At 50.7% G+C, this 27,122-nt stretch overlaps 2 protein-coding genes across 3 annotated transcripts in view; one reads left to right on the top strand and one right to left on the bottom strand.

Moving 5' to 3' along the window:
* The first annotated feature begins 1,905 nt into the window (after positions 1-1,905).
* Positions 1,906-15,171, top strand: GPRC5B (G protein-coupled receptor class C group 5 member B). Of its 2 annotated transcripts, XM_058680528.1 has the most exons (4): positions 1,906-2,072; positions 2,304-3,330; positions 11,360-11,634; positions 14,619-15,171. In XM_058680528.1, exons 2-4 carry the CDS (start codon positions 2,328-2,330, stop codon positions 14,724-14,726), a joined length of 1,386 nt encoding a protein of 461 aa, XP_058536511.1. In that variant the 5' UTR covers positions 1,906-2,072; positions 2,304-2,327; the 3' UTR covers positions 14,727-15,171. The 2 variants fall into 2 exon arrangements, with proteins under 2 accessions (XP_058536511.1, XP_058536512.1); XM_058680529.1 differs by lacking the exon at positions 1,906-2,072 and having other exon boundaries at positions 2,177-3,330; positions 12,758-15,171.
* A 503-nt stretch (positions 15,172-15,674) lies between these two features.
* IQCK (IQ motif containing K) overlaps positions 15,675-27,122 on the bottom strand; it is an 82,546-nt gene continuing 71,098 nt past the window's right edge. Inside the window, exon 9 of the mRNA XM_036492970.2 lies at positions 15,675-16,635. Coding sequence (XP_036348863.2) covers positions 16,568-16,635 — 68 coding nt within the window. The 3' untranslated portion in view covers positions 15,675-16,567. The remainder of the gene's footprint in view (positions 16,636-27,122) is intronic.

Raw genomic sequence — 27,122 nt, forward strand, 5'->3', positions numbered from 1 at the left:
CAAATAGCTCTCAGCATTGCCTGATGTCCTCCCCATCCCCCTGTCCCAAGCAGGGGGAAATGGCTTCTAGGTAAGATTTGCTGGCTGGAGTGGGGCCGTAAGATCCCAGAAGCACCTGCTGTGTTCCCCAGCATGAGACGGGGTGCTCTGGGGGTGACCTTGAAAGGCTGCTGTGTAGTGGAGGTTCTTGCTGAGGGTTGCTGGATTTGAAAAGACATCCGGGGGTTCTTCTGCCCCAGCCGGGAACAATGACGTTTTGTTCCAACACATTCAGTCCTCTTTATTTTTAGCAGTTGATGTCCTTGTGTGTGTGTGTGTTTAGTTGCTTTTATTTGAAAGAGCAAAAGAGATAAAGAAATCTTCCATCTGCTGGTTCACTCCCTGAACACCCATCATGAGTTAGGCTGAAGCCAGGAGCCTGGAACTCCATCCAGGTCTCCTATGCGGGGAGCAGGGGTCCAAACACTTGGGCCATCCTCCGTTGCTTTTCCAGACGCATTAGCAGAGAGCTGGATTGGAATTGGAGCAGGCACATGTATGGGATGGAACAGGCACATGTATGGGATGATGGCACCACAGGCCCGAAGCTTTACCCACTACACCACAGTGCCAGCCTCCAAAGCCATTCTGTTGAGGATAATGATTCCCGAAGGATGTTACTCTGGGATATCCTCATTGAAAATAGGTCATGATAATGGGAAAGTTTAAAATGTTCAGAGTTGGGTATTTTAACCTGTTGGATGATCTCTGAAGTGGCTCAATTAAAAGGACTTGGTGAGTTAATTGAGTGATTATATGCACCACAAATAGCATATGGACAGGCATGAGTGGCCGCAATGGTCTCTCTGCTGACCTCTGCGGCAGGGGCCTTGGATAGCAGGCACTGCAGGCTGGGGCGCAGCCTCACTGTTACATTTCCTGGAGTGGGCTGCTGGTGAGGGAGCATCCCCTGCCATGTGCCATCTGTCCCGAGCCTGCAGGCGAAGGCGCTGGTCCCATGGCACAGGCACCCTCCCCCACTACAGCATCCATCCTTCATGCCTGTCGATGGCCTCACAGCCAAGGCTGGATCTGAGATGCTTGCAAGATCTCCGCAAAGAGGAGAGAGGTGGTCGATACCGCATTTACTTAGAAAGGCTCCAGGGAAGGTGGCTGGCTACAGCCCATCACGTGGGCGGAACTCAAGGCTGGAGTGCCCAGAGGCAAGCCTCAAGAGTAGACTTCTGGGAAGACGGCAATAGCAGGTGCCACAGGGGGCATTCCGGATGAATGAGACTGTCGCGCCTGTGCTGCTGGCTCTGTGCTGGTGTCTTCCCATGGTTTTCATTGGGCAGATTCACCCTCCACTCTTCAGGGGTTGTGGAAAAGCCCCCACAACACAGCATGGTCTGGCCCACCCATGAACAACAGAGATGCCTCCCTCCTTACTAGGCACATCTTACAATGGCAGAAGCCAGGAAAGGGAGGAGGAGAGGGAAAGAGAAAAACCAGGGAAACGGGGAGAAGAGAGACAGGCTTAACAGCTAACAAACGTTAACAGGAGGCTCAGGCGGGAGGAGTTGGGTGTGACCTTGGCCGAGATCTCTGCTGCCTGTTGAGCTGGGCCAGTCTGGAGGGGCAGTGGGGGTGTCTTAGCAGCCAAGAGTCCCCAGGGATGAAGAAGTGGGGCGTGCCTGCCCAGCCTTACTAGGGGATCACCCTTGCACACACTGGCCTTTGTGGACCAAAATGTCCTCCTTGTGTGCAACACCCACATATTGTGATGTTGTGAGACACTAGGAGGCTTTCCAAGAAGCTGCTGCTGGGACCAGGGTTGTGGGTCTTTGGCAATTGTCGTTGTCTCTAGGACACCTGTTGTATCATCTGTGAACTGGAGGTCACAATGAAGTGCCTGAGAGGCCATTGTGAGGGTTAGTCATGCCCAGATCCTGGCCTGGTGTGTGTGCACAGTCCCTGAGCACTCTGAGCATTTTGAGCCCAAGGAGGGGCATACCTTGTTGCTCTTCCCACAGTGGCCTGGCTGTGACTACCTTTCAAGCCTCTGTCTGCTTTATTCCCTGCCTTTTGGAGAGGTCAGACGGGTGGGAACCTCGAGTTTGGAGAATTCCAGAGGAGGTACGAGGAAGCCGATTCTGTCCCGCTAGCCTTGCCCAGCTGCTGGCGGTGACTTGAGGCTGTTCGCTGCTCTCAGCCAAGCGAGAACCAAAGTCCTCTAGCCAGGGGCACCATGCTGCAGTTGGGTCTGAGAGGTGGGTCCTGATAAAGAACCTACCCTGAACCCATCTTCTCTTTGACTTTCCTAGCACGTTCCTGGCGTCAGGAAAAAGATGAGGACCCACCAGGTGCTCGCCTGCCTCCTGCTCCTGATGGTCACCTCTGTGGCCTCGGAAAACGCCAGCACGTCCCGGGGTTGCGGGCTGGACCTCCTCCCTCAGTATGTGTCCCTGTGTGACCTGGATGCTGTCTGGGGCATCGTGGTGGAGGCAGTGGCCGGGGCGGGTGCCCTGATCACGCTGCTCCTGGTGTTCATCCTGATGGTGCGGCTGCCATGCGTACGGGACAAGGAGAAGAGGAAGCCGGCCTGCCTGCTGTTTCTCTTCCTCCTGGGCACCCTGGGCCTCTTCGGACTGACCTTCGCCTTCATCATCCGCATGGACGAGACCATCTGCTCCGTGCGCCGCTTCCTCTGGGGCGTGCTGTTCGCGCTGTGCTTCTCCTGCTTGCTCAGCCAGACATGGCGTGTGCGGAGGCTGGTGCGCCAGGGCTCGAGCCCGGCAGGGTGGCAGCTGGTGAGCCTGGCACTGTGCCTGATGATGGTGCAGGTCATCATCGCCACCGAGTGGTTGGTGCTGACTGTGCTGCGGGACACGAAGCCATCCTGTGCGTACGAGCCCATGGACTTCGTCATGGCCCTCATTTACGACATGGTGCTGCTGGCCGCCGCCCTGGGGCAGTCCCTCTTCACGCTGTGTGGCAAGTTCCACCGGTGGAAGCTGAATGGGGCCTTCCTCCTCATCACCTCCTTCCTCTCAATGCTCATCTGGGTGGCTTGGATGTCCATGTACCTCTTTGGCAACACCATGCTGCACCAGGAAGAGGCGTGGAACGATCCGACCTTGGCCATCACGCTGGTGGCCAGCGGCTGGATCTTCGTCGTCTTCCATGCCATCCCTGAGGTCCACTGCACCCTCCTGCCACCCCTGCAGGAAAACCCACCCAACTATTTTGATACGGCGCACTCGAGGATGCGGCAGACAGCATTCGATGACATGCACCTGCCACGCACCTATATGGAGAACAAAGCCTTCTCCATGGACGAGCAAAGCTCAGGTAAAGCAGATGTTACCCGCTTCCCCCAGCTGGGGCTGTGCACCCCAAAGAAACTTTGTCTCTCCAAACTGAGGGATCCTCATCCCAAAGGTGACCACCCAGCCACTTGGGACACACAGACACAGTCCCCTGTGCAAAAGTGGAATTTTTGTCTTTTAAAGCTTTTGCTTATTTTTTTGGAAAGGCAGAGTAACAGGGGGAGAGAGGGAGATGAAAAGAGAGATCTTCTATCTACGATTCATTTCCTAAATAGCCACAAGAAACAGGACAGGGGCCAGGAACTGCTTCCGGGTCTCCCGTATCGGTGGTAGGAGACTTGAGTACTTGGGCCATCAGGTGCTGCTTCCCAGGCACAGGTTGGAAGCAACATAGCCAGGACTTGAACCTGCACTCTGACGTGATGGGATAATGTGCTGTTGGTGGGGGCTTTAACCTGCTGACCACAACACCTACCCCAAGATAGGTGTTACTTAGCTTTGTTCCTTAGCAGTTGCCAACCAGATGATTGTGAAAATGCAGGTTTCTGGCTTCTTCTGAAAAGCCAGATCTGGAGATCTAGAATGGTCTGGAGCTGATCCGAGCTGCAGAGTGTAACAGGAGAGGTCCCCGAACAAGCCATGGCCACCCTTGAGATGCTACCGCCCTAGCGCCTCCGAATCCAGCTCCAACTCGTCTGCCTTCGTTCCCTGGCTCCCTGCGAGTGCTGCAGTTTGCAGTCATTCACTCCTGTCCTTTCCCCTCCCCTCCATGTCATCATGTGTGTGGAAATTCGGGCTCAGGGGTGAGGTGGGCATATCTAGGTTTGAAATTCCACCCCTACCACTTCCTAAATGTGCAACTTTGAGTCGGGTGCATTTCCTATTTGGGCATCAGCTTTTGCCTGCATGGAACAGAGTCAGGGCTCTTGGGAGAGGCAACCCAGTGAGTCCCACACTCCTGGCTGCGAGGAGTGCATGTCTTCCTGAAGTCCCACAGAAAGCCAGCTCGGAGACAGGGCTGGGGTGCAGGTGCTGACCTAGTGGCCCTGCAGAGGGGCAGTATGGGAGGAAAGAGACTCCTAAACAGGTGCATTCGTGAGCTCATTACCACCATAGGCAACTGGGGCTGGCTACTGGGAATCCCTCCAAACCTCACAACAGTCCTGGAGAGGACCTGAGGCTGGGACATCTGTGCCCTACAAACTCTCGTTTGTCATTTCTTATAGCTCTAGTGTGAATGGGCTGAGAGGGGCCCATTGTGTTCCGGGGTAGAAACCCAGATGTGCAAGGCACTGTGGGTAAACATGAGGCCACCGGCCCTGTTCCTGGGGCGCAGCAGGATCCAGAGGTGAGGTCACAATGGCACCCACGCCTCTCCTGGCCAAGTCCCTTCTAGGATCATTGCTTGCAGAGAATTGGCCAGGTTCCCAGCACTCAATGTAATCCCTTCACCGTTTCTCAGTGACCCAAAGATGCATGAGAGCTTACAACAGCAGTAACAGTAATAGTAAGACTAAGAACTGTTTCCTGGTGTAGCCATCATCTGTGGAGTACTCTATTCTAGTTCTTCAACCTGCATCGCCTCCTTGGTCCTCGCCACCACCCATTTGATAGATGAGTACATGGAGGCTCCAGCAACTTCAGTGGCTTTCCAGGGGATATATAGCCAGGAGGTGGTCCGTTTCACATGGGTACTTCTTCCAGGACTCTCTCCTAGGTGCCTGCTATAACACTGGCCTTGCTCAGCACTGGGGCACCCTACACCTTGTTGGGGTGAGCGCTGATACTATGACAGCCCTGTGACAGGATGGGCATTTGGCACAGCAGTTCAGGTGCTCCCTTGGATACCTGCATCCTGTAAGAGAGTGTCTGGTTAAAGGCCAGACTCCACTTTTGATCCAGCTTCCTGCTAGGGAGGTAGCAGTGACAGCTCAAATACTTGGATCCGTGCTGACCCACAGGGGAAGCCTGGAGTGAATTCTGGGCTCCCGGCTTGGTCCTGGCCCAGCCCTGGTGGTTGTAGCCATTTGGAGAATGAAACAGTTAACTCAAAGTTTCTCCCTCTCTCTCTCTGGCTAACTTTGAAATGAATGAAAAATACTTTTTAAAAAAATCCCATGAGGTCAGGGGTTACAGATGGGAAACTGAGGCTGAATGACTTGCACTACCTTGCAGAGGTAGGATCTGAACCCCAGCAGGCTTGCTGCAGAGCCCACACCCTTGACCTTTGCTATGAATTGCTTTTATCCTAGCCCACAGTAGTGTCCCCAACCTCAGTGGCCTGTCCAAACAACTACATTCAGAAGGAGGGGTGTTATCAGTCGCCCATTTCACAGAATAGAACACTGAGTCCCAGAGACACCCTGCAGGCAACACGTTCAAGCTCACGCCAGGAAAGCAGGAAAGGGGAAAGCTGGTTTCCTGAATCTCCTTACACCTGTCTAGCAGAAATGCAGTCAGTATTTCAGGCCCACATGGGTCTCATTTGGTAGGAACGGTGTCACGGTGAGCCCAGGGTCTGCCAACCTCACCCCACATTTGTTGTTTTTTTTTAAAGATTTATTTATTTTATTACAGCCAGATATACACAGAGGAGGAGAGACAGAGAGAAAGATCTTCCGTCCGATGATTCACTCCCCAAGTGAGCCGCAACGGGCCGGTGCGCACCGATCCGAAGCCGGGACCAGGAACCTCTTCCGGGTCTCCCACGCGGGTGCAGGGTCCCAATGCATTGGGCCGTCCTCAACTACTTTCCCAGGCCACAAGCAGGGAGCTGGATGGGAAGTGGAGCTGCCGGGATTAGAACCGGTGCCCATATGGGATCCCGGGGCTTTCAAGGCGAGGACTTTAGCCGCTAGGCCACGCTGCCGGGCCCCCACATCTGTTTAGTATCCAGATACTCCAGTCCAGAGTGATCTTTTTATCCTCCTCTTTCCTTCTTCAAAACAAAATGAAACAATGTCACTGCTGTCTGAGGGACATGGCCACAATGCACATCTGTAGTCTGCAAGGAACCATGCAACTCCAGCCAGCGAGAATGCAAAAGTCACTGCAAGTCCCACTGCCTATAGAGGACTGGCCCCTCCCGCCAGGCCTCGGCGCGTGCACACACCCCGTGTCTCAAGCACTTCTCACATGGCAAGATGGCAGAGCCACTTTTTCCGAAAGTTTAGTTATTTGGAAGCAGAAGGAAGCAGAAGACAAAGAAATTGATCTTCCATCAATTTGGCTCACTCCCCAAATATCCACAACAGCCGGAACTGAGCCATTCCTCTGAAATTTCATTCGGGTCTCTCATGTGGGGGTGGTCAGGGGCCCAAGTACTTAGGCCATTTTCTACTGCTTTCCTGGATGTATGAACAGGGAGCTAGAGCAGAAGTGGAGCAGCCAGAACAGGATGCCAGCATTGCGGGTGGCAGTGCAAGGCCAGCCACAAAACCATTTTTAACCTGGCCGCATGTTGGATTTACCTGGGCTGCTTAAGAAAAATGCTCCACCTCATTCTGGCTGAACACAGCCAAGTTTGGTATTGGATAGTTTTGTAAGGCCCCCCAGGTGATCCAAAGACATAACAGGTGCAACTGCCGCTCTGAAGGCGAGGTGCCATGAGCTTGCCTCACCCCATGTGCTGGGGCCCCACAGCGAGGCCCTACCTGTGTCAGTTACCGTGTGATGAGCTGTGTGTGTTTCTCTGTCACTGGTGAATATTCCACTTGCATCTGGCTTCCCACTGTAAACAATGCTGCATCTTTGTGCCTTGAAGTCCTTGTGAAAGAATTTCTAGATGTGGGTTTGAGGGTATGCACTTTAACTATATCCTCCCGGGAGGAACCCCGAAAAGGCCATCTAATTTCCTGTCCCCGAATGGATACCTGCAGGAAAACCCAACCTCTGTACCTCTTCAGCCACCTCGGATGTTGACAGACTGCTGTTTTTAAGGTTTGAAAAACAGAGTTACAAAGATGGAGAGAGAGATTTTTCAGCTGCTTATTCATTCTCCAAATGTCCACAGTGGCCAGGGCTGGGCCAGCCTCAAGCCAAGAGCCTGCAGCTGCCTGGGTCTCTCCCGTGGGTGGCGGGGGCCCAGGCTGTTGGACCATCCGCGGCTTTCCTAGGTGCATGATTAGAAAGCTGGATTGGAAGTGGAGCAGCCAGGACTCAAACCTGTGGCCATAAGGGATGCCAGCATTGCAGACTACATCTTCACCCTGAGGCACCTCTGCGTCATCCCCATAAGACTTTTTTATTTTGTTTTGGGGTGGGTTTTTCTGTTTGTTTTCATTTGGTTTTTCATAACAGCCCTCTTACAGATCTCCCCAGGCATCTGCCAAAATTCCCATGGCACCAAACAGGGTAGAACCATGACCAAGCTCGCACAGAGAGGCTGAGTGCAGGTTGGTGGCGAGGAAAGCCTGTGTTCCAGCAGTGCTGCTTTGCTGGCTTGGGGCCATGTGGGCACACTCCCTGGCCTCTACAGGAACAGCCGTTGCCTTCTCTGGTTGGCGCTGACCTCGGCCAGTGGGTATTTCAGGAAGCAGGTCCCTGAGCCTCAGGCCTCCGAGGGCAGCCTATGCCCAGGGCTTGGTGGGACCTGTTTGACTTGCCTTTTCTGCTACTTGCCAGCTTTTGGGGTTCTGTTCCTTGGAAAGTTGAGAAGGGCCCTCTCCAAGCTGCTGTGTGGCTCTGCCAGGCCCCAGCAGCCTCAACCTGCTTATTTCCTAACCCCAGGTACCCACAACCTCTGCAACCTACTGCCAATTAATAATGTGCACTACAGGTGTGAGGATGTGGCAAAAGACAGACATAGGAGGGAACCAGCACCTACGTATTAGAGAGCGTTAATGGGGCAGATGGCAATGTTTAAGAAAGGTGTCCTGTCTTCTCTCAAGGGCTTGGGGCCTGAGATTATCTTAGAGCCAAGGGCTGTGGCCACAGACCCTCTGCTTGCTGCTGGGAGGCCCCAAGCTGGCTTGTCACCTGCAGTGGACATGTCCCGTTGGTCTTTAGATCTGGATAAAGTGTCAATCTTCTGGCTTCTTGAAGTGAGTTGTAAGTGGTAGTCATAGGCTAACGCATACAAAAAATAAATTAAAAGTGTGCTGAGAATCAGGCTTCAGGCACAGTTCCATGCAGGAGACTGCAGGGGTGATGTGACTGGGTCTGTCTTCATCTTGGAGTTCTTGTTTGCATCCAGGCATCTCACGGCTCCAGCCTACCAGGAGAAACTCCACGGAAAATTAGAACATCTCCCAAGATGCTGGAGCCAAAATAACCAGAGTTCACTGTGATTGGATCTGACTGTCCTGCCCTAGACCAATCCAGGGAGTTGGGATACCCTGATTGACTGGACCTATGTCACACACCCACCTCAGAGGCCAGGGAAAAGGCACTTCAGCCTGCACTCAAGGGAGACCCCCCCATGTAACACCTGCAGAGAGAGAAGGGCCCTTGTCCCGGGCCCTCCACTTTTGGGCTGTGGTGTCAAACCTCTGGTTCTTGGAGGGGAGCGTGTCTGGTATGGCTGTCTCTACTAGGGCAAGTGTAGGCCAGGAACTAAGAACAGGAGGGCAGGGACTACCTCCAAGCAATGCCCTCATGAGTCCCTTTGCTCTGCTGTGCGCAGTGAGATCAGAGTCTTGCAGGTGCTGTAGCAGGAGGAGTCTGCACACTGTTGTGCTGGGACACACGTTCCCCAACCTGCCGGCTTCGGGCAGCACCAGGGTCACTGAAATTCAAGTTGCTCTAAGTGACAAGTGTGATGGTCTAAAAACCAGTATGCAGAGCCAATACGATGCAGTGGCCAAGAACGAGTTCTCTGCCAGGTCCCTGCACTGGTTCTGCCTCTTACTAGCTGTGCAACCTTGGACAAACGGCTGAACTTCTCTGTGCCCCATGCCAAGTGAGAAATAAAGCATGAACATGCAATGAATGCATATGTATAACATATGCTTAACATGGAATGTCACTTTGTGAAGGTTGATTCTAGTGCTAAGATAAGTTGGGCCCTATCCCAAGCAATCTGTGAAACAAAACAAAATGAAATAAGCAAGCAAACTCTTAGAGGCAGTCAGGTGCCTAGCGGGACCTGAAGGCGAGGCCTTTTCTTAGTAATTCCATGAGAAGGAATGTAGTACCAATGCCATGCACGAAGACTTGTGTTTGGGGTTTTTAAGGTTGATTTATTTGAAGGGCAGAGTGATAGGAGAGACAGCTCTTCCACCCACTGGTTCACTGCCTCACATGGCCTCAGCACCTAGGGTTGAGCTAGGCCAGAGCCTGGCACTCACTCCATCCACGCAAGTCTGAATCCCCAAGCCAACGCCCGCTGCACAGCTTCACAGGAAGTTGGGTGAAAACAAAGTGTCCAGGATTCAAACCAGAGAGTCCCTAGGGGTGGCTCCACCTGCTACGCCATGGTCCCCACCCTCCACAGATGCTATCAGGGCAGTTTTACATTAAGAGATTGGGCAGAAAGTGCAGGCAGTTTTGCCAGTGCCTTCCTGCTCAATGCTTATGTTAGTTGTGTGTTGGCTGCAGCTACTGCACACAGAATTCGCTGACGTCCTATCTTAATTAGTCCTCCCTGTACCGCACAGCCCTGTGGGTTTTGACAAATGCTTTGGGACATGTATCTGTTATGTCATTCGGAAAAATTTTACTGCCCTACAAACGCCCTGTATTCTACTTTTCCACCTTGCCTCCCCCTCTGCCGCAGGTGAATGCTGGCTAATGTTACGCTGTCTCTATCACTCTGCCTTTTGCAGAATGTCCTATACCTGGAGTGCTATAATAAGTAGCTTTGCAGATGGGCCTCTTCCGCTAGGCAGTAGGCAGTTACCTTTCCCCTGTGCCCGTCTAGGTTCATCTGATTCTTCTTTCAAACCTCTTAAAAGTGTAGCAAGATGTAAGCTTTGTGGTGCAGTGGGTGAAGCCACTGCTTCAAACCCCCACATCCCCTAGCAGAGTGATGGGGATTGAGCCCCACCCCACCTCTGCTTCTGAGCTTCCCACTCATGCGTGCAGAGACAGAGGATGGGCCAAGTCCTTGAGTTCCTGCCACCTGCCTGGGAGACCCCAGTGGAGTTGCTAGCTTCAGCCTGGCCCAGCCCTGGCCAGGATCTTGGCATTTGGGACAGTGAAGCAGTAGCTCTGTGTGTCTGTGTGTACACACGTGCCTGTGCGCACATGCGCACTTCCTGCTATGTCACTGTCCCTTAAGTCCGGTAAGGAAGAGACCTACTCAAGTTTCAAGGGTTAAATTGCTATTGCACTTCGCTGTTTTGTCCCTACTCAGAAATGATCCTCCATGGTGGCCAGGTCACTTTCTTTTTTTTTTTTTTTTTAAAGATTTTATTATTATTGGAAAGCCGGATATACAGAGAGGAGGAGAGACAGAGAGGAAGATCTTCCATCCGATGTTTCACTCCCCAAGTGAGCCGCAATGGGCCGGTACGCGCCAGTCCGATGCCAGGACCAGGAACCTCCTCCGGGTCTCCCACGCGGGTTCAGGGTCCCAAAGCCTTGGGTCGTCCTCAACTGCTTTCCCAGGCCACAAGCAGGGAGCTGGATGGGAAGTGGAGCTGCCGGGATTAGAACCAGCGCCCATATGGGATCCCGGGGCTTTCAAGGCGAGGACTTTAGCCGCTAGGCTACGCCGCTGGGCCCGGCCAGGTCACTTTCTCACAAAGACACTCAAGCAGTGCTAACTGGATGTACAGTCGCGAGGTTCCCACCTCTGAGCATGTACAGGGTTTGAAATCCATGTCATTGAATACACGTGGATGGCACTGTGTGGTGAGGTGGGCCTCCATCCAAGACACGTAACACCCATGGCCTTGGGCAACAAGGAGGGGGCACCTTCACCACCGAGACCCTGGAGAACAAAGGTCCCTTTGTGACTTGTGCTTTGAATCTGGCCAAGGTGGGGAAGAGGGTATGAGCATGTTGTAGGTTGAAGGAAGTAAACAAAATTGAGAGATTTGTTGTTTTTTTATGTTTGTTTCTTTTTGGTGCTATCTTCTTGCCAACCCCTTTCTTCGTCCCTCCCACAGCTCGCCGGTCAGCAAGATTTTCCAATGGCAGCTTGGGGAAAAAGCACAGTGGCAGCATAGGGAAGAAACGCAGTGGCAGCTTGGGGAGGAAGACCAGCAGCGGCAGCAGCAGCATAGGCAAGAAGCACGCTGGCGGAGAGGGTAGCAGTGGTGGCGGCAGTGGCGGCAGCATGGGCAAGAAACATGGCGCAGGCTTGGGGCACAGACCCAGCGCTCCATTTAGAAGCAACGTGTACCAGCCGACCGAGATGGCCGTGGTCCTCAACGGGGGCACTGTGAGTACCCATCTGGGTCGGGCAGGCTGCAGGGGACAGCTACACCAGGACGCATGCAGTGTCTCCACTACCCAGCTGCACGTAGTTAGTTGTCTGTGCATCCGTCCATCCGTGGGTCTACCCAGTGACTTCTGTCGCTTTTGTGATCCAGCTCTGAGCCCTCTATCTCTTTGGGAGGTGACATAGAGGACACCTGACCTCCTTCAATTCCCGTTACCCCAGGGCTTTTGTCTCTGTGGCCCATTTGGGGCTCAGGACTTCCCAAATGAAATGAAAGCAATGGCCATTTCTGCCCATCAAACTCAAATGCCAATTCACTATCTGACGCCAAACAGAACACCAGCACGATTGTCTTTTTTTTTTTTCCTACTTTCTTTTTGCTTCCATGGAATTGTATCATTGTGCTTCTCTGGCAATCGAGAGATGTGCTCATTCCCACATTGGCTTTCCCATCATGGCTACATGCTTCTTTCACAAACAACGCAGGAGCCAGTTTACAGGAGTAAATTGGGTCTCCATCTTTGATGCTATATGCCCAGTCCATATGTCAACCTGAGATTTTTGTTTCATTGGGGTTTCCATCGCCCCTTCCCCACCCCATCTCTCATGTAAGGTCCAGCAGGCCCCTGCTGTTTAGGAGAACTTGAGTTTTGCTGGTTCTCTCATGGGATACTATGCTTGGTTTGCAGGGTTTCAGAATAGGTTCAAAGACAAGTACAAGCACAGACTTGCATCTGCTGGGCTTTTGGGCTGTCTGGTAGAAAGCTTGACTCCCAGTCACTGGGCTTGTGTGTGTTACAGTCAGTGCAGTGGGAAAGGGCCCCATTGGTCCCTCAGAGCTTCCCCCTCCCCCCGGGCCCTTCCAGGTCAGTGTGTGTGAAGATACTAAACAGCTTAGCAAATGACTGAGGTCCCGGGTGAGCAAATGGCACCTTCCCTTGGGGTGGCTGATGACAGGGCAAGACAGTGGCTCCCCAAGGAAGTGGGGCAGCCCAGTACAGAGGTGGCTCCAGGAAGAACTAACCTATCTAGGTGACAGGTAGTGCTGTGTGGTCTGGTGCGCGTCTGATGTCACCCCTGACGAGCCCAGAGCTCTGAGCGTGTTGTCCTTATGTTATTCCAGATCCCCACCGCTCCGCCATCTCACACTGGAAGACACCACTGGTGAAAGACTTTTTAAGTTCCAGAGAAAAAGCATCTCTCTGACCCGTGTTACTCCCCTGGCTGTGTCTTTTCTTGAGGGAGAGAAACAGTCACCGTAGCCGAGCCAGGCCACCTCACAGCCGGGAGATTGAGAAATCCTAGCCAAGGGGAGTTCGTGTAAATGTGAACTTTGATGAACTGAAAAGCTAACACCGACTGCCCTTGCTGCCTGTGACACACACACACACACAGTCTACCAAACCAACCTCAATCCCCCCGCCAACTAAAGCAAAGCTAATTGCAAATAGTATTAGGCTCCCTTGAAAATGTGGCTGGGAAGACAATATCATCCCTAGGGGAGCTAGAATAGTACCACATGCATAACTGGTGGGCCAGGCTGGTGTTGGTGGCATATTGGGATGAGGAGTAGGGGGTCTCGACTCCTACCCCAGTGCTCTTCCCCAGCATGTGTGGATGGACACCCACCCAATGCCCAGTGGCCTCTTAGAGATGACTCTCGCATAGAGGATTAAGACATAGGGCCTGTTCCACCAGGTCCCTGGTGGTCTCCGAATGTCACAGATGGGCTGGGAAGGTGATAGAGGCTGAGGTTGTGACTCCCAGGCCACCGAGTTGTGGAGTGAGCTTTAGAGTCAGTACGGTTGGTGCAGGGGTCCAGGGTATGGAAATGACCATCTTGTAAAAGCAGTGACCAACTGTACCACATCTTCTATGGGCCTCCCGCCTTGGCACCTGTGGCCAGACAGCAGGCCCTGCCTCCTTCCCTTGCAGAGCCAGAAAGATCTGCTCTGCAGTGGAATAGTGAGAGCTCTTCTTCTCCCCGGCTCCCTCTTCTGCATTTACGGACTTGGCCTCCAAGCCTAGACCCAACTTCATTGCCATGTTCATGTTCAGGTGGGATGCCACCAGCCCGAAGCCCCATCCAGGGAGCAGGCTAGAAAGTTGGGTGGGGAGCAGCGGGATGATGTCATTTGAATTACATCACACCTTGGAGCCTCCCAGGGCTTGCCCTCTACGGTGGCACTGACTTCTCGGGTCTTCTCTGTTGACCTTGGGAGAGCTGGCAGGTGGAGTGGGAGAGATGAGAGCTTGCTTCTGGAGGAGGCGATGAGGAAGGGAACATACATTTCTGCCCTGGTTTTCTACCAAGTCCATTGTTTCTGCCTTGGTTTTCATCCATCCTCAGCAAGTCATTCCTTTGCTCCTTGGCCTCGCCCACATCTCAGCTGTTCAGAGCCCCTCACCTCTACCCCCTTAACACCGTGTTCTTGGCACTGTTTGGCCAGCATAATCGCCTGCAGAAGACACGGAAGGTAGTGGTGGGGGTGGGTTCTTTGGCATAGGCCTGATGGTGGCTGTGTTGCTTTCCCTAAGTAAACCTTTAACCCTTCAAGACACTGAGAAAGGGGAGTGCCAGTGGAGGAGGTATGAACCCAGCCATCCAAGCTGGGCATGACTTAATACACCTGATTTTTCTCAGCCCCCATCTTTACTGTTTCCCTCCACCCCGCCACCCACTGTACTCCTATCTGTAGAGAACACTGGGGGTGGGGGCAACACGACCAGACAGGCCACCCCAGGGGGACCCTCCCTTTTGTTTCCCACCATGAAGGGCACCAGACCACCACCTCACCCAGAGCGTGCGCTTGCTTTCTAGACAATTTATGTCCCACCCTCTACTCCAGGCTACCGATCTGGGGGTCATCCTGGACGGGAGGGGAGAGAGGGTGGGGCGGGTGCATGCAGACAGACCCCGGGCGCTCTGCCCTGCCTGGGTCCAGTCTGGTAAGAGACGACAGCCTTGCGCCTTCTCATGCCAGGACGTGACTGCCCACCCCCGCGCTCTGGAGTCCTTTGGAGTGACTTGGTGTGCAGGAGCCCCCGCCCTCCCCACTCCTGCAGAAGGGAGCAGTTCACCCGGTTGTTAACTCTCTAAGTTCTGTGTTGTCCACGTGCTGAAGGTGCGAAGAGCATAAATGGTAGGAGGGGAGACAATCTCCTCTCCCTACCACCACCCCACCTCCGCCCCATAGAAACAACCACCATGGAGGACTGACAAGCTCCCTGCATAAGGAGACACTTAAAAAAAAATCTGGTAGGTTATTGCACTTTGGGGTTTTGTTTTATTTTGGTGTCAAGGTCAAGAACAGGCTGAATGCCTTCGGCATAGTTGGGGAGAGGTACTGGGGCAGGCAGGCAAAGGCAGGAGGGACAAAGGGGGAAGCAGGCTGTTTGTCCAAGGACTTCACCCCAAGCCCACCAGGAACAGCTGTGCCCCGGGACTGTGGCTACCCTGCAGTCCCCCACCTCCATCCCCTCCATGTGGAGCAAGGTCTACGTACAAAGTTCAAAGGCACCTCTGGTGTGACGGGGGAGAAAAGCCCCCAGGAGAAGCGCTTCTGTGATCAGAACCGCTTGTTGTAACCACAAATCTTTTCGTGTCTGAATATTAGAATCGCTTTGGGACTTCATCAGCCACTGCTGTTAACCTGCTTCTCCTAGAGAACTTGTTCATCCATCTAGCCTTGATCTCTGTCTGCTGGAGAGGGAGGGCGAGGAATGGGGGGAACCAGCACCGAAAAGCTTATAAACTGGGAAGTTGGCAGTGGCTCCAGGAGCCTGGAGAGGCTGGGAGCTGGGCACGTGCAGTGCTTTTTGGGTTTTTGTTTTTGTTTTGCTTTGGTAGCACAGTTGCCCGCTGCAAGCCTGAAGTGCAGCTTGGTTGGCTAAGGCTGTGTTGAACCTTCACGCTGCACCCCAAGCAGAACAGGGAGCGATGGTGGCTTTTATAATCCAGTGATGCAATGAACCTACCAGCTTCTGGGCGCGCTTTTGGCAGGTGTTTTTTATTAATTGAGAAAGAGCTAAGGCTCAGGTTTTTTGGATAGATAATATATATTTATTAAATGTATTAACGTGTGTTTTATAAATCTTCCCCCGGCTGACTGGCCTACTTCTCCAACATGAAAAATCTTATTCGATGTCAAGACAATCCACCTGTACTCTACATGACTGTATGTAAATGTTGCAGATTTGAAGAGTTCTAAAGCATGGGCAGATAGGTTTTATTTTCCAGATGCTGCTCTTAACATGAAAATAAAGGCTTTACTATTTACTTAATGTCATGTAGTCGTGTGTGGCAACGAACCGGTGTGCGCAGCCGGGGCTGTTAGTGGCATCCGTAAAATTGTGAAAGGGAGAACGCTGGCTAGCAGGCAGCCACGGACAAGGGAGGGTGGTACGTTAATTTGTCTGCCACAGAAGCAACTTTCCTGTAAGTCTTGAGGGCCCAGACAACAAAAATCTGCTGTTTGAGTTGTTTGGGGTTCAGATAACCCAGCCTGTTGGGCTTATAGGAAAACTTAGGGACCCATCTCTGCCAAAAATTATCATAATCAATGATGTCTTTTCTTTTTCAATCAAAAACAGCACAAAGGTAAAACTGAATTTGGAGGTTAGGGACTTAACGTAGGGATCTTTGCAAAAGCAACCAAAATTGGGACCCCTGGGAACATGAACACATGGGCATCTCTGGGGACTGGGAAAAAAATATCTGAATGAACAACAACAACCCCCCAAAATGTAGGGATAACTCAGAAAGCTGGCTCCTTTCTTTTAGAAACAGTTTGCACCAACACATATCTGAGATCCTGCCTTGGGTGGACAGGATTCTGTTTGTTCCTGAACTGAGTCTCGCCATGGCAGGAAGCGCTGTGGAGGACCCAGTGTACGGAGTCTGTCTTCGGCTGGGAAAAGATTCCTGTGGAGGCTAAGGTTGTGGCTTCATGGCTGCAGGTTCTGCTTCCTCCTCCTCCTCCTCCTCCATTTTGCATCTCACTGCAAAAAGACAAGAGGAAGTCACAGGGGTGGAGAGGAACTCGCATGCCTAGGTAGGTATGGCCTTCAGAAACCAGGTGTGCCAGAACCTACCTACCAAGCGCCACCTGCTGTGCTTCTAGCCCCTGGAATCTGCCAAGCAGAACACGGTGCTGGTTGTATTCTCCAAGCAGCACGAGATGGTCCCAGAACCATGTCCCAGGATCCCCAGGGGACAAAATCCCCTCCTCAAGTACATCTGGAAACACCATAGCCTGCATGGGTTTAAAGGGATCCTTTGGCACAGACCCCTTGTTTGGAATTTGTCTTTTCCTCCCAATCCCAGGGCATCCACACAGGTGAGTGCCTGAGAGGTGGCTTGAGTGAGGTCCCAGCCTTCTGTGGCTTGGTGAAGAGCAGAGATCAACTGAGTAGCAAGGTTGTCATAGGTATGACCAAGTTTTCAGTCCAGCCTACCCGCCTGACCTCCCAGCTGCCACAGACATGCACCGGCCAGATGTCAGCTCAGGGGTGGGGATGTCCCCTGTCACATACAACGTGGTTACTCAACTGGTCTCTCTTCCTAACTCCTGCTGTCTAACATTGCCCCAGAAGGAGGGCAGGGCCCACAAGTGAACCATGGCTACACTCATCAACTCACAGGAGCCTGACAGGGTGCACAGGGGAGGAGCAAGGCACAGGGCAGGGTGTGTGGCCTGATTGTGTCCCCGGCACATCTCCATGGTGAAGGATGCACACACAGAGACCAGAAGAGCTCACCAGAAGGGCAACAGAAAGGTGACTGCCACAAAAATTGGAGTTGCGTGCTGTGGGGAGAGCATTATGTGTTTATCATAAAGTGTATTCTGATATCACTTTGGCACCAGGAGCCTCAAGAATTTCATTGGAAATGTGTGTTCCTTTGACTCTATTTTCCGCAGGAATTGGTTTATTTGGAAGGCAGTTGCAGGTGTATAGAGAGAAGCAGAGAGAAATCTTACACCTGCTGATTCACTCTCCACAATGGCCAGAGCTGGGAGAGTCTGGAGCCAGGAGCCTCCTCTGGGTCCCCCACGTGGGTGCAAGAGGCCAAGCACTGGGGCCATCCTCCACTGCTTTTTCAGGCACATTAGCAAAGGGCTGGACTGCAAGTGTTACAGCTAGGACTTTGAACTAGCACCCGTATGGAATGCTGGTGTCACAGGCAGTAGCTTTACTGACTACGCCCTAAATTTTTTGAAAATTGCTCCCAATAGGTATCTTTCAACCAAAAAGCAGTAAAAAGAAATAAGGAAGCTGGGGTCACACTCACATGGACACCAGCACAAGTTGTGGCTGCTCTGCTTCTAATCCAGCTTCCTGCTAATGCACATGAGAGAATACTAACAGATGGCCCCAAGCGTTTGGGCCTCTGCCACCCAAACGGGAGACTAGGATAGGCTTCCAGGCTCCTGGCTCCAGATAGCCCCAGGTCAGGCCATTGTAACCATCTGGGGAGTTTGCTAGCAGCTGGAAAATCGATCTCTCTCCATATCTCTATTTTTTCCCTCGTTTTCTTTCTACTCAAATAAATGTTTTTGAAAACAATAGGAATACCAGCATATTGCAAAGCCAGTCAATAAGGGAAAGGGAAGGAGCCATTTAGTTGTTTGAGGGAGGGGAGGGAAGCAAATCTCACCCTTTCTAGGTAGAAAGTCAGTGGCTAGCAGCTGGAGTCAGAGATAACAATGGACTTTGAGACACAGCTAAGAGCTCCAAGTGGGGATGGGGGCTGGATAGCGGGGAGGAGAATGATGAGGGCTGAGCATGCTCTGTGTCTGTTGACCTGTGAGAACCACATGTTAAAAAGTGAGACCTTAAAGTCTTTGCTTGGAGATCTTCCTTCTGACTTGGACCGGGAGGCCCTTAAACGAGACAGCATCATCGTGGTTGGCTCTCAGCTCCGATAGACAGATGTCTCAGTGTCCTCTGGATCGTCCTTGTCACTCTGGGCAGGCTGGTAGCCAGCCAGTCCCAGAAGGGCTGGGAAAGTGCAAAATCTGGAAGCCGTGCACCAACCCTCTAGCATCCGTTAAAGACAACAAGACAAGTAAGACAAGAGTCCCTGCACACTCAAGAGCAATGGTGCCTCCTCCCAGGAGCCATCATCCCCTCCCATTTACATCCCTGACCACAGCCTGGAGAAAAACCTTCTCACCTACAGCCCAGAATGTGCCAGTCTCCAGACCAGGAGTTCTCGGTGGCCACCCAGACAGTGCTGCCCAGACCCAGGCTCGGCAGAAACGCCCACTGATGGGGGGAGGTAGGAGAGATGGCAAGGGAGAGATGCAGATGAAGATTCCGGGACCTAGATCTTGGGCCTGGCAGGTTGGAGGAGAGCACCTGTGCCCGAGACCTGCAGCCAAGGTGAAGACAGGTATGTGTGGCACCTGCACTGCCTGGGGGTGTCGGAAGGAGCAGAGCTAACAAGGCAGGTGGGACCGAGCCTCCTTGAGGAGCTATCTCACACTGGCAAGGGGGAGGTAGAAATGTGAACGTGATGCTAGGCCCCGCTGAATGCTCACACACAGCAAAGAAGCTGCTTCCTTAGAGGTGATTCTGACACCTAGTCGTGGACCGTTCAGGTGCCAAGGCCTGAAGAGCTAAGCCAAAGCCATGCCAAGATTCTCACTGCAGTGTATCTGAGGCCCCAATTCATGGTCTCCATTCCATTGCACCTCTGAGAAAGATTTTAGAGGAATCCTTTGGAAGGCAGAGGAGCTTACAACATGATGTGTGTGTGTGAAATAAAATTACCTTCCTTGTATAAAGGCAGCATATAGTCACTACAGAAGATTTGAAGAATACAGAAACAAAAGTGGGAAGAAACAATCTCCACTGGTCCCCACTCCCTAGGAGAATAAATCACTCAGAGCTCTCCTTTCCACCAAGGAGTGGATGTTGACGTTCCCCAGGGTGAATACACACAGCACGCTGGCAAATCCACTTCCATGCCTTCATAGTGCCAAGTAGGGCACTTGGGAGGAACCTGGGGGAGAATGTGACGATAACTCACATGTGCAACAGATACAGCTTTCTGTTGTTGGCTTCTCAATCACGTTACTCAGTGAATTCAGAGCCAGCCAGCTCTCCTTGAGGGAGGTGAGTGGCTGGGAACGCTGGGTTCTGTCAGGATGGAATCGCCAGCCAGATTATCGCAGCTCTGAGCCTGGGATGGAGCTGGGTTCCTGACAGTGGAAACATTTCAGGGAAGAGTTGATTTACTAGGAGAAAGAAGTAGGAAACTCCTGCAGGGGAAAGAACCTGCTGTGGTTTGGATGTGGTTTGAGCCAGGCTCCCTGAGCAACTTGGTCTCCATAGTGTCTGTGCAGGGAGGGGTGGTCCCTTTAAAAGGTGGGTCTAATGCCCGGTTCTTCACCTTCAGAGGCTCCACCCTCCTGGGTGGATCCCTAGTGTCTCCCACTGGGTTCTGAGCCAGAGAACTGAATAAACCTCAAGCCATGACACCCCACTTGCCTGGACTTTTCCATCCTGACCAGTTCCCCTAATGCAGCCAGGCAGCCCTCGCTCCTGATCCTGAACTAAGTCAGTCCCCAACCTTGGGTATGTGGTTACAGCAACACAAAGCAGGATGAAGCTAAGTCCAGCCTTGGGGCCATCAAAGCCTGCCTCTCAGGAGGAGAGAGAGAGGAGAGCTAGCAAGCTGGCTTTGAATCCCATCACTATTTGTCACAACATGGGGAACTTGTAGCCTTGGCTCCTCCTCCGGGCAATGGGGACAATCAGGGTTCCTTCTGGTGGAGGTCAAAGGTGGGATGAGACAGCACACACTGTACAGCCCACTGCAAGCGTTCTATGCAGTTATGACTTAGGCACCCGAATCATGTGGTCATTATAGAAGAGCTGAATGATATGGACCAGCATTGTGATGCCAGCATCCCCTAAGTTCCCATTGGAGTCTATTGTTTTGCTACTGACGTGCAGATGATGGTCCAAATGCCAGGAGTTCCAGGCTCCTGGCATCAGCCGGCCAGAGCTCCACTGCAACCATCTGGGGAGTGAAGCATAAAATGGAAAATCTTTTTCTGTCTATATTTCTCCCTCTCTTACATTTTAACTCTGCCTTTCAACTCAGTAAATCTTAATTTTAAAAAAGTAAACTAGAAAATAAAGTGTTTCCTAAACAAATCTAAAGATCTCTGGATAAGCTTCGTGGACGTCTTGTTCACTTGTGTTTAGGGATCTGCACAGTGAGATTTCCTCAGTTTCCAGGGACAGCCCAGCTCTCATAATGAACTGAACTGCACTGAGTTGGAGTGCAGTGGATTGAACAGTCACCGTCTACGCGGTCACCCTTTGACACCGTGTGTCTTCCGAAGCTTGCAGGTCACAGGTGTGAATGAACACACAAAGCCATAGGTGACTCTGTCTTGTGACCTTGCCTTTCTCACGGCATTCTCAGCTGCCGTGGCCAAGACCAGCCTGTGCACACACCCCAGGCGTTCTGAATGAATTCAGGGCACAAACAGTTCCCATCCAATTCAGACTGGCAGAAGCCGGGGCTGTGTATGAAGTGTTGCCTATCAAAATGGAAATGGAAACAAATCTGCTCGTTTATTTTTAAACAGCACCTCTGCGAGTGTCACAAGGTAATAAACAATTACTGAAATTATTCCAATTCCGTACTCTGGGGTTGGGAGGTAGTGTTCGTTCATTTCCGGTGATTAACTGGGACACAGGGTTCAAGGCAAGAAATCCCAAGATTAAACATTAAAAGAAGGGATGGAAGGGCCAGAGTTATGGAGCAGCAAGTTAAGCTGCTATCTGCAACACCAACATCCCATAGGAGCACAGGTTCGAGTCCCAGCTGCTCTGCTTCCAATCCAGCTCATGGCTGAAGCACCTGGGAAGGCAGTTGATGAAGATCCAAGTGTTTGGGCTCCTGCTACCCAAGTAGGAGACTCAGATGGAGTTCCAGGCTCCAGGCTTCATTCAGTCTGGTGCGGTCTCGGCTGTTACCATTTTTATCTTGTTTTAATTGGGCTTTTCAGCAGGGGTAGAGGGTGTTAAATTCACTTTACAGTTAAAAGATGAACAGTCAGCAAGATTCAGGTCCTCATTCAAGGACATGAGCTAGGAAGCTGCCAGGCAGAGCATGAATGCAGGAGGTCTTAGGACTTGAAGCCCTGGACTTTTTCTTGCATTATTTAAGGGGCTTATTCTTCTCAGCTTCTAATGCCCCTTTGAAACCTGTTCAGTGACAAGTCCCTGAATGCCATGGAAAGCAAATGAAGGTAGTGCCAGCACACACGGCAACAACAAGATGTAGGTCAGACTCTGGTCTCCTCCGTCTCTTTGCTCCTAACCAGCAAAGAGGTGCCTATAAAAAGTGTCGGAGCTCTAGGCTCCTGGCTTCAGCCAGGTCCAACCCCAGCCATTATGGACATTTGGAAGTGAACCAACAGATGGAAGATCTGTCTTTCTCATTTTGCCTTTAAATCAATCATTTACGAAGTTCCCCTGTATAGTATAACATTCCCAGTGACAGTGGAAGGGGTGGGTAGCTTTTCAAATCTCTTGGTACTCTCCTGTATTTTTCACCCAGAGAATGTGTTGCTTCACTACAGTTTGATTATCTCATTGTTTTAAGGGGAAGAGATCTATTTTTCTTCTTGACATGCACTCTGTAGAGTGCTGTGCCTTTAAATTTTTCCTGTGTCCTGAACTAATGAGCGTTGGATCTGAAAACGGGCAAGACAGCTTAGCTGCTGCCTCCTAAATTTAGATCCTGAGGCTGAGTAAGGTGGCTTGCCAGCAGTGCTGGAGGGGGCTCCTGCAGGGAAGGTGGGGGTGATTTGAAGGGTGGGATGAGTCCTCCGAACATCCACTAGCAGAACTGGGGAGTGTGTGCTGTGTGCCCTTGGCCGTGCCCTGGGTTGATGCATCGTCCCTACATGAAACCCAATGCCAGAGGAGTTCTCTAGAGCAGTTTGAGCTCCACCAGTAACACCAGTATCAGCAAGTTAAACCACTGTCTGCAATGCCATCATTCCCTATGGGTACCTCCATGTGGGTACCTGCTCAGAACATTCTGGATGTTTCACTCCCCAGCCCGCTCCCTGCTAATGCACCTGCAGCAGCAGCAGCAGATGGCCCAAATCCCTGGGTTCCCACTACCCAACAGGGGAGACGGGATAGAATTCCAGGCTCCTAGCTTCAGTCTAGCGGGCATCTGGGGAGTGAACAAGTAGATGGAAGTTGGATCTCTCTATCGCTCTACCTTTCAAATAAACTTCTGTTGAGAAACAAGGACTGTTGTTGAATCCACTGAAAGGTTTGCCGTGGAGATGGATGGTCTGAGCTGTGTGACGAAGTCACTGCTGTTGAACTCCTTGGGCCAACTCTGGTCTCTGGGTTAATTGCCTCAGTAATGGCGAATTCTCCCTGTTATCATCTCAGCAAACGTGCATAAGTGACAAAACATAATTACCTACATTTCTATTTTATAAAAATAAAAATTGTACAAAAATCAGTCAACCCATCAGCTCCCTGCATTCCTTCTGCATTAGAAGGAATCTGTTGGCCCTTGGGGACAGTAGCCTGGGAGACCTTGTGTCTTTACCCATTTAGATGTTAGAGGTTAGCAAGTATTTCCATTTTATTTGCTTGTCTGGAAACAGTTCTCTTTGCTTTAGACTGGTCTTATCCACAACGAGTTGAATGGAGTGGGTCATCTGGCAGGTAGGCTGTGCAATGCAGACCCATTCATTCCACCAACAAATAGTTCCTGGACTTCCATAAGGCAGAGAGCATGGTCCCAGGAGCTGAGGATGGAGCAGTGAATGGAAGAGGAGGGAAAAGCAGGCCCTGCTGTCAGGAAGCTCTTCCAGTTGCTGTGACATTCTCCAAATGGCTGCACCTGCCAGGGCTGGGTCAAGCTGAAGCTGGAAGCTTACAACTTCATTCATGTCCCCCAAGTGGGTGGCAGGAACACAAGAACTTGAGCCATTCTTGGCTACCTCCCAGAGCTCATGTGAGCAGGAAGCTGGATCGGAAGCAGAGTTGTTGGGTCCAGTGTGATGGCTTTACTGGCTATTTCTCCACCTCCAAGTGCAGCATCTCATGTGGGTGCCATTTTGTGTCCTGGCTACTCCACTTCCCATCCAGCTCCTTGGTACCCTGCACCCATGTGGGAGACCCGGAAGAAGCTTCTGGATCCTGGCTCCAGACTGACTAGGCTCCAGCTATTGAGGCCACTTGGGGAGTGAACCAGCAATATTAGATCTTTTTCTCTCCTCTGTGTAAATCTGCCTTTCGAGTGAAAAAAAGAAAGCAGCAGCAGTAGCAGAGATGGGACTGACATATAGGCATTCTATTATGGGACGTGGGCTTCTCAAACAGTGACTTGACTTGCTATGTCACAACACCACTCCCTGATAGCCTTGATAACAACAGATACTAACCTTATGTTCAACACTTTGCTTAATTAGAGTGACCGTTAATTGATCATTTATGAGGCAGGCACTTGTCCCAATGCATCCCCTGGGAAGTTCACTGTCAATAGTATCACATCATTGCCATACAATGCTGAGAAACAGAAAGGTTAAGTCACCTGCCCCTGACTGCACAGAGGAGAAACCGGAAGCTCAACCCAATCTGCGCACGTGTTCCTTAGAGGTTGGCAGACTTACCTAGACCCCACAAAAACCCTATGCATCTATTACAGCCCCAAAAGGAGAACAGTAAACACTCAGATGAAGGAATGAAACCAATAGGGCTGGTACAGCCAGTTAGTATACAGTGAAATCCAGGATTTTTAACTTGAAGTGCCAACTATTAACAAAGAAAAATCAATCTTCTGTTTTACTTTCTTGTTTCAACAGAACAGCAGGGCATTTCAGTGAAAGTCGCAACCTGGCTGTGTAGACTTCTGCACACTTTACAGGAAAAACCCTGTGGGTGAACGGATGTCACATGAACATTCCCACCCACTGATGAAACTTCAGAACAGTCAGGAAGAATACTACGAAGGCATGAAGTCATTAGCTGTCTCAAAATCAAATTTTTGCTTCTTTTGTCGAGTTAGGGTGGAAAGGGAACTAAGGTTTGAGGACATATGGAAGGGAAAAAAAATTTTAAGTGAAAAAGATGACTTAGATTTGCAGGGATATGCATTTTTTAAAGCCATGGTATTATCAAAACAATGACCTCATTTAAAATTATCCCTGAAGCAAATTGGTGCTCAGTGTGCAGGCATGGAAAATGAAACCAAAGGATTCCATCACCGAACAGCCCCATAGCAAGGCGGTGGCGGGAGGTACAAATTAGGGTGACATTTTGGGGCCCTTGCATGGTGACTGCTGCCTGCATTTAACATGTGTGTGTCCTTTGCCCCAGCAATTCCCTTCTTGACATTGATCCCACTAGAAGTAAGCAGGGGTAGAACTGCAAAGGTGTCCTGGAATCCTGAATACAGGCCAACTGTCCCTTCGTCAGGACTGTCCATAGAAAAGTGCAACTCAGATTTCACCTTCTTAGGGAGTTAGTAACGAGATCGGTCTGCAGGCACTGGCAGGAAAAGATGCCAGGGTCCCATCAGCAAGTGAAGGAAGCTGGCATACATAATACAGTACCATGTTGGCACAGACATGCAAGGGCACCACAGGAAGTTCACGGGAAATCGAATCAAAAGAGAAATTTGGGTCAAAGGGTTTGGAAATCCTATCAGGGATCTTTAAAACGTTCGTGGAAAATCTGTATTATGAAAACACTGCGTGGATTTTAAAAATTCCCCAGATGTTTCTCTGTGTGTATATACATATATGTGTGTATTTACATATTGTCAGGTGTTTGAAACAAAAATCTTTGAGCTGAGAACAAGCCTTTGGTATAGCAGTTGGATCACCTGGGATGCCCATATCTCAGAGTTCCCAGTTTGAGTCCATGCTCTGCTTTTGATCCAACTTCCTGCTAATGTGTACTCTGGGAGACAACAGGGGGTGGTGGCTCACGTGCTTGGGTCCCTGTCACTCCCATGGGAGATCCGTACAGAATTCTGGGCTCCTGGTTTCAACCCAGCCCAGCCTTGGCTAGTGCAGGTATTTGAGGAGTAGATCAGCAGATGCAAAATCTTGTCTGTCTGTCCCTTTCTCTCTGTCTGCTTTTCAAATCAAAACCAAAAAATAAACTAAAATTCTAAAAAATCTAAAGCATCTTGGTGTGGCCAAGATGAGCTCTTCTAAAGAACATCCTTCCAACCACAGGGAGAGCCTCTAAGCTGGGATTTATCTTTGCCATCTGAGCTGAACATGAGGAAAAGAATGTTCTCTTGTTTCCATCCCTCCACCCAGGGCTTTAATTTTTCCCACTGGAAGAAGTAGACGTTACTCTAAGGACTTGTTACACGTAGGGGCAGAATGTCACTCCGGCGTCCTCTCCATCCCAGCTCAGCTCCAGGAGTCCGAGTGCTTCCTGGAAGCGTTTTGGTCTTGAGGACACGCTGCACCAGCCATGAGCCCACTTCCTTTATGGCTGTGGCTTCTAGGAAGTTCAGAGCTGTGTTTCCATTCGTTGTAGGAACATTATTGAGGTTGTTTTTCATGTTACACAATGCATTAGGGAAGAGCTTGGGATTTCCTGAACAACTGGTTTGTCTTTTTGTTCTTCAGGATGATGTTCACGCGTATTTTCCTGTTCAGCTCATATTTCCCACTTGTTTTTGTCCCTGAGAAATCTTTACATTGGTCAAAGAAGCAAGCTTTGAGTTATAAGGCAAATGGGTACTGAAGATCGAGTGTAGGATATGCTGGCTATAGTTAATAACGCAGTATAGTTTGTTTGGAGTTTGATTTAAAAAAAGTAAGATTTTCAAGTGTTCTTAACCACCCCTGCGCAACATACATAAATGTATACTATAAGTATATACGATGAATTTTCATTTGCTTTTATTTTAAAATTTAAAACAAATCTCTAGCAAATATAGGTCTTAGATTATTTTGCTTAATGTTTTAGTGGCTTCATGTATCCCCAAAATGTTCCTTACCTTAATTTCCATGTTTACTTAAAATGATCATATAGCGCCTATGTCTGTGACCACTCCAAGCCCTGCTTAGACTAAGGCAGGGAATAAATAGGTGAGCCAATAGCAAGAAAGCAATCCTTGTCTTTTCACAGGTAAAACTTTCCAACAAGCCCTTTGTCAAAACATCAAAAAGTGGTATTTAAAGGGTATCTTTTTTTTTTTTTTGTACATAGGTAAAGAACAACACACGTGCAGTTAAATGGGCTTCAAAAACTTGATGGAAATGAAATTTAAAAAACAAGTTTATTTTGGTGCAAAACATTTTTGGAATCCATGCATAGGAACCAGTATTGTGGTAGAGGGGTTGAGCTGCCACCTGTGACCCTCAGCATCCCATGTTAGCGTGCTGGTTCTTGTGCAAGTGGCTTTCCTTCCAATCTGGAAGCCTCTGCCATCCCCATGGGAAGCCCAGATGGAGTTCCAGGAT

Source organism: Ochotona princeps, chromosome 24, assembly GCF_030435755.1.
Source record: "Ochotona princeps isolate mOchPri1 chromosome 24, mOchPri1.hap1, whole genome shotgun sequence".
NCBI classification, from domain to species: domain Eukaryota; kingdom Metazoa; phylum Chordata; class Mammalia; order Lagomorpha; family Ochotonidae; genus Ochotona; species Ochotona princeps.